Source organism: Taurulus bubalis (assembly GCF_910589615.1).
Source record: "Taurulus bubalis genome assembly, chromosome: 15".
Classification (NCBI taxonomy): Eukaryota; Metazoa; Chordata; class Actinopteri; order Perciformes; family Cottidae; genus Taurulus; species Taurulus bubalis.
This window is the reverse complement of record NC_136603.1, coordinates 6296161-6303923: the sequence shown is the minus strand read 5'-3', so window position 1 is coordinate 6303923 and position 7763 is coordinate 6296161. Positions and strand designations below refer to the sequence as shown.

Below are 7763 nucleotides of genomic sequence, written 5' to 3'. Positions count from 1 at the left end.
CAATCACTGATGTTAAAAACAACAAACCAAGCTAGAAATCTTGCTGTAGTTATGGATTCAGACCTCAACCTGAACAGCCAAATCAAGACAATTACAAAATCAGCCTACTATCACCTGAAGAATATATCAAGGCTTAGAGGATTTATGGTCTCAAAAAGATTTGGAGAAACTTGTCCATGCATTTATCTTCAGTAGACTTGACTACTGTAACGGTGTGTTCACAGGCCTCTGTAAAAAGTCAATCAGAAAGCTGCAACTGATTCAGAACGCTGCATCTCGAGTCCTCACTAAGACCAGGAAAGTGGATCACATCACTCCAGTTCTGAGATCTTTGCACTGGCTTCCTGTCCAACAAATAATTTACTTTAAAATCCTGCTGCTGGTTTAAAAAGCCCTGAATGGCGTCGGGCCTCAATACATTTTTGATTTGCTGCTACCTTATGAACCATCCCGACCTCTCAGGTCGTCTGGGACGGGTCTTTTTTCTTTTCCAAGAGTCAGAAGTAAAGACGTAAAAGCAGCGTTCAGCTTTTCCGCTCCACATATATGGAACAAGGTCCCTGAAAGCTGCAGGTCTGCAGAAAGCCTAAACTCCGTTAAATCCAGATTGAACACTGAAAATGAAACTTTCTGATCCGGCACTGTGGGACACACCGGGTCCTAGAGCGTAAACGTGTGTCCCACGTTGATGACGTGTCACCACTGTGGCCCGAGCTGGCAGGTGTTGTGAGCCGACGCACACCAGTAGCACGAGTGGTGGCATGTTTCTCAGTTTGCTGGTACAAATGATTGATTATGAGTATCTCGCTATCACCTGGATTGGTCTACTTACAACTGAGGTGGCGCGTGCCGGTGCCTATCTCTGGACTAGCTTGCTAGGCCGCTAACTAGCGATCTAGCCATTGCTTGAATTAAGTGTTTATTCACGCTTTACTAATGCTAAATAGTGTGTACTTATTATAAAGTGCTACCATGTTTTTAATTGTTTTTAAATCTTGTTTTCTTATGTTTTGATTCTATTAATGGTTTTATGTGAAGCACTTTGAATCACCTTGTTGTTGAAATGTGCTACATATTAACTTGCCTTGCCCACTGCATTAGAAAGTGGCACCAAGGATCCTGACCTAGAAACTTTGGGAGACACAATTCAAAGATAGATATCCCCCCCCCTTTGAACAGCTAGGTGTCCCTGACTGACACAGCTTCAGTCAACATTGACCTGTTGGAGCTCCAATTGTCAGGTTTTAATGTGTGTGTCTTACTGTAGGTGTTCTGCAGTTACAGACGAGCCAATTGTTGATGCATATTAAGGAAATAACGACAGCAGCATTGTGCTTTCTTATAGTTTTTTTTTTGTATGATTCTCATATGATAGAATCAATATATGTTGTGCATATGTTGTAGCCACACGTCACACCAACACTCACAAACAACACACATCTCTCGGGATCTCATGGCTCCATCGCCATGGAGACATTCCAGAGCGGGTCAACAAGTCCTCTTCTCAGAAATTATCAACATGTTAGATCACATTTAGTTGAGCCAATATCTTACCATTCTAGGCAATATTTAGTTGAGCCCAAAGGCGCACATGTACACAAACATATAAATAAACGCACACACAGAAGGTTATAAGAGTATCAACGGGCTTTATCTGCCTTTCTATGCAGATAAAGTCCATCTCGATTTCATCTCTTGTCGACTCCTGAATTTGCATCAACTTCTACCACTACATTCCTCGTACATTTAAAAAACATTATAATTGATGCAAACCAACCCGCCAGGCTCTTTAATATGGCACTTCTGACATAGAAAAAAATGCCAGATTACTGTTATTACCTGTTACTGCTCTAAACAACAATGATCATTGTTACTCAAAATAACTTAATTTGAAGTGTTAGAAAAATGATAATCTGTGTGGTACAATAAAATGAGAGAATCTTGTCTGGAACACAGGCATGTACACACTTTCATTGTACTCTTAACACATCAGCCATCTGCATTAATACAACTTACATTTTTGAATTTCACTATTTAACTTGATCAATACACCCAGAGCCAAAGATACAAATATGGATGCCATTACTTGTAAACAGAGTTCAGGTTTGCGAATTAAATTTACAACAGTAAAATTAAATTCAGAATTCAGTTTCTACATATTTTTGGTGCAATTTGACGTCAAAAATATATGCGCAACGTGCGTATTAATGTGTTTGTGTGTAGAACTTTGTACGTGTTGGACACTTTCGGCACTGAGCCAGACATAAATCATGTAGCTTAGGCCCAAAAGCAAAACATGATGAGTCCATGTTGCAGCCTGAACTTGATCCCAATGCAGTTCCACACCTGTTTTAAATAATGGGGATCCAAATAAATTAACTATGATGAGAATAGACTTACATTGGATTTGTAAAGGTAGTAAAGAACTGTCCACATCAATCAAAGTACAAACTGCACGACTGTATCTAACCGTCAACTGAGATATCCCACGTAGAAATAATGTATAATTTTCGGCAGACGATTTCTGAAACGCAACTTGTTAACAATAAATTGTCATTAAAACCAGAGGTGTCAAAAGTATTCACATTCATTACTCAAGTAGAAGTATAGATACTAGGGTTTAAAAATACTTCTGTAAAAGTTGAAGTATCAACTCAAGCTTTTTACTTAAGTAAAAGTGTAAAAGTACTGGTTTCAAAACTACTTAAAAGTTTAAAAGTAAAAGTAATGTAAGGGGATTTTTTAAGGACAAACTCTTAAGCCACGTCTCAGGGGCCTATAGTGCACTACCCCACCTCCCTCAAAACAATAATTTTTATAAAGGCCACAATGACTATAATGTTTTAAAATGTTATGTTGAAAAATGTGGGATGCACTAGGCTACCCGTTTCAGCTGCATCTTTGCCCATTTAAAATGATCACATTTTATTACGATGCAAATACATTAAAGTCCCATATGTGTACTGAGCATTAACATGTGTTTCATGGAGCGGAAGACATGATAACTAGTTGCCTATAAGTATTGTAATAGTGCAAAATCGGCGGCGGTGGCGGCGACTCCGACACAAACACTTAAAGCTGTGGTTCTCAAACGTATAGATACCCAAAATGTCTACTTAAGTAAAGTAACGAAGTATTTGTACTTCGTTACTTGACACCTCTGATTAAAACAGGGGTATGGATGAAACACATTTTCGAGGATTAAACACTTTTGAGTAACAATGTTCAACAATATCAGATGTTCTATATGTACTTAAAACACAGTGGAAGCAGCTTCATACTTCTTATGTCTGCATTGTGCATGTAAGAGAAAAGTATGTATGCAAGACTTTCCACATTTTTATTGAAGGTGCCTAAAAATCCCACTGTGCATGCTGCAAGAAGACTGACTGAAAGAGACTGAATTCATCAGTTATTGTCTTGTGTTGGCTGGCACCGTGTGGTGATCAGAGGTGTCAAGTAACGAAGTACAAATACTTCGTTACTTTACTTAAGTAGAAATTTTGGGTATCTATACTTTACTGGAGTATTTATTTTTCAGACGACTTTTTACTTCTACTCCTTACCTTTTCACGCAAATATCTGTACTTTCTACTCCCTACATTTTAAAAATAGCCTCGTTACTATTTAATTTTGGTTTGTTTTCACTCCGGCTTGTCATCGTTCAAAAACACACACAAAAAAACCCTCTCCGCCCCGTTGTGCACAGATACGTGCGCGCGCACACAGGTGAGCACTGAGCACACACACCAGCGGACAGAGCGCTGCGAAAAATATGTCGCGTGAAAAGCAGACCGCTATATCTGCGTTTTAAACACTCCCAGGGTGAAGATGGCAACAGCAGCTCTCCTGTGAGGAGCAGCGGAGTTCTCCTCACACCGGAGCAGCTCTCTGAACCCGGAGCAGCTCTCTGAACCCGGAGCAGCTCTCTGAACCCGGAGCAGCTCTCTGAACCCGGAGCAGCTCTCTGAACCCGGAGCAGCTCTCCTGCTCCAGGTGAAACGAGCCACGGTGCTCGTGTCTTCTACCAACAATGAGCTGCTGGCTTCACATATTACAAAAGTACAAAGTACACGGATATAAAACGAAGTCATTAATAAATACATGGACAAATGCCTGTACTTTCGGGTAAATGGTTACGGTACGCCGTTAACAGGTTACGCTTGCGCATGCGCGATTTGACGCGAAGCAGTGAGCTCCGTGAGCTCGTCTTTTCCTGCTGTTGCGTTTCTCAAAATAAAAAAACAGATGTAAGCTCAATATTGAGCATGAATTGAGAGAGGCCGTATCAAATCTACAACCCCGTTTATAACATATGTGTCGAGGAAAGCAGCTCACTGCAGCCACTAATACTGATACAACCTGATGGCTCACATATCTGCACTCATTCTGTTTTGTTTGGCAACAAAAATTAAAAGCTTATTGTTTTCCACAATGAGCTATTCAGTAGTAACTAAATATAGTTATATATTTTTGCACAGATAGAACTTACACAAAACATTGTCTGATGGGGAAATCTGATTTACTTGAAAGTGATTGCAATTTTCTTTATTCTCTTATTTATAAAAGCACAGATGAGTCACACAATTATGTTATTTACAGAAAAGGTTTGAGAACCACAGCTTTAAGTGTTTGTGTCGGAGTCGCGACCGCCGCCTATTTTGCACTATTACAATACTTATAGGCAACTAGTTATCATGTCTTCCGCTCCATAAAACACATGTTTATGCTCAGTACACATATGGTACTTTAATGTATTTGCATTGTAACAAAATGTGGTCATTTTAAATGGGCAAAGATGCAGCTGAAACGGGTAGCCTAGTGCATCTCACATTTTTCAACATAATATTTTAAAACATTATAGTCATTATGGCCTTTATAAAAATTATTGTTTTGGGGGGAGGTGGGGTAGTGCACTATAGGCCCCTGAGACGCGGCTTAAGAGTTTGTCCTTAATGAAAAAAAAAAAAAATCCCCTTACATTAATTTTACTTTTATACTTTTAAGTAGTTTTTAAACCAGTACTTTTACACTTTTACTTAAGAAAAAAGCTTGAGTTGATACTTCAACTTTTACAGAAGTATTTTTAAACCCTAGTATCTATACTTCTACTTGAGTAATGAATGTGAATACTTTTGACACCTCTGGTGGTGATAGTAAAGCAGTGCATTTGTGAACCATAAACCTCTTCATTGCTTGTTAGGGTTGGGTTGTTTAGATTGGTTACACAGTTCTTCAAGGGAAACTTTACAGAGGTCAGAGGTCATATTGAAAACGGCGGCACCATACCGTAACCTGATGAACAACAATTAACTTCCTTATGTAGAGGCTTTGGATGGTATAGCTGGTAAATATTCTGCAGATGTGGAGGAACTCTCACTGCTATCCTTAATCAGACTGTTAGTGCCTTCTAAATACATCGTCAAATCTACCTATCCCCCAGAGAGCACTGTTGAAATACAGAGGGATCGCAGCTTGACGAAAACAAAACTGTTCTAAAATATATCTCTAATTGATTGAGCCCTACTTGCTCTAGTTTTCATGTGAAGGGATGCTCCAGAGTAAACATCCTGTTTGGATACATATTGGAGAAATGTTTACATGAAAAGGAATCACTCTTTTCTTATTATTTTGTTCTTGCCTTTTATTATGAAGGTATTTCAACTATAACTTAATCACCATGTCTGCATAGTCATGTGTCGAAGCATAATATTTTTGCAAAGCTGTTTACTAACATCATAAATATTAGAAGAGGGTTAACAAATCTGAAAGTATGAGCTAGAATCAACCCTGTTAACCTCCCACATATAAAAACATTAATGTGTAGTCAATGTGATGTGATTATGAAATTACCAACAAGCAAGACTTGGATGTTACAATGGTGAGCACATGATATAGTCTTTTTACAAAGATTCCAGCCTACAATGTTCAATTAAAAACAGTCAAATATTCCCTTCTGGGACTCTGGCCAGGTGATTCCAGTAACACACACACAGCAGGCCCTGCCTGAAGCCGGAGGGCCGTCACACTGCACCACATACTATATCATGATACTTATTTTTATTTCTCTTATCTGTATTTACTTCTGTAATGTGCTGCTAAAACACTATATTGCCTTATCTCATCTAATCTTATGCTTATTTGAGGGCAATTAGAAACTTGAGCAATCCACTTGAAAACAAAAGTCATGTCATCACCGATAACTAAAATCAAACAAGAAAATATAATAATACGTTTTGGTTATCTGTTCGTCTTAAACATTACCTTTGGGTTTTTGAAACACTTTTGAAGTCACAGTAGTAAATTGCTCAGTCAGTGTGAACACATTAGACCGTTTAGCAGAACAGCCTCTTAAGGTGTTCATAAATTCCTCTCATTTTTAGTCCATAAATAACTGGATTAAGAAGTGGATGATATATTACTACTTGTAAAGACATTATAAAACGTAAAGTTTTCGGAAAATCTTGTTCCAGTCGAGCAAGAAGTACATCATATGCACTAAAACATGAAAAGCTGATGAGAACCAGCAGGTGGGGTAAACATGTCTGTGCAGCTTTTCTCCTGACTCCTTGACATCGATAGGTTATTACAAGTATCCTGATGTATGTAAGAAGTATGAAGAGCACAGGGAGAAGTGCAGCACTCACTAAAACAACCAAGCCATAAACATGTAGCATTCTTGAACGCACACAGTGAAGTTCTTGAACTGTGCTGTTGCAAAGTATTCCTTTCAAATGAAAGTTACAGATTTTCTTTTTAGCACTCAATAACATTGGGACTGAAAGCTGACAAGCGGGCAGAATCCAAGCAGAAATCAGCAAAATACAAACAGTTGTTTTTCTCATGATGGTTTGATATTGCAGAGGGTTACATATAGACACATATCTATCATAAGCCATGACCAATAACAGGAAGAAATCTGAACTGAGAAGAGAGTAACAAGTAAACCACTGTAAGAGACAGGCTGAATAAGATATGATCTGTTTTTCTGATAAAAAGTCAATCAAAAGCTTTGGGTAGATAGCAGTGCTGAAAAGAACAGAGTTGATTAACAAAGCTGCAATGAAAATGTACATTGGCTCATGGAGGGATTTGTGAATCACTATGATGTACACAATAGTTAAATTACTGATAATTATTACAATATACACAGTAAACATGATCACAAAATAAAGATATCTATATTTGTGCACTTCCACATGCCCATCAAAAGTGATGTATGTCACATTTATTATATTATCCATGAATGATATATCAAATGAAATGATAAAATAAAAAAGGAGCTCATGCAACCAGCACTAGATTGTCTTATTCAGTCTTCAGTACCTGACCTGGATATGCACTGGTGTGATCTGGCAGACACAGGAACAGGAAAGTGATCTGTTTGAGCTGGTGGGATGTTTTTATAAGACTTCTTCATCCTCTATGGATCTCACTAAACTCTCCAAAGAATGAGCTACGTAAACAACTTGATTCTTGAGGCATGATGTCAAACATGTTTTCTATGCCCCATGAAAAAACATATCATCACAACAAGTGTCAAACTTTATTTTGCACTAACCGATTTTTGTTGGAGCACGTCATAACTAATCTATAGCGGTTTGGGGCCTCTTTAGTTGTGCATCCCAGGCTCAGGTCGCCGACCTTGCAGAACAGTAAAGTTTGCCCCTGGTGTTTTTTGCCAGAGGACCACACCGTAGGCCAATTTCACCTGTTTTAGACCGTGAGTAGCCGTGTCTTGGGTGTGTGACAGAATGGCAGAT

At 38.6% G+C, this 7763-nt stretch overlaps 1 protein-coding gene across 1 annotated transcript; it reads right to left on the bottom strand.

Moving 5' to 3' along the window:
- Positions 1-6335: 6335 nt before the first annotated feature.
- LOC306748054 (olfactory receptor 11A1-like) lies at positions 6336-7244 on the bottom strand (the record flags this gene model as incomplete). The annotated part of the gene is made up of 1 exon (XM_079231175.1): positions 6336-7244. One exon carries the CDS (start codon positions 7242-7244, stop codon positions 6336-6338), a length of 909 nt encoding a protein of 302 aa, XP_079087301.1.
- Between the last annotated feature and the right edge of the window lie 519 nt (positions 7245-7763).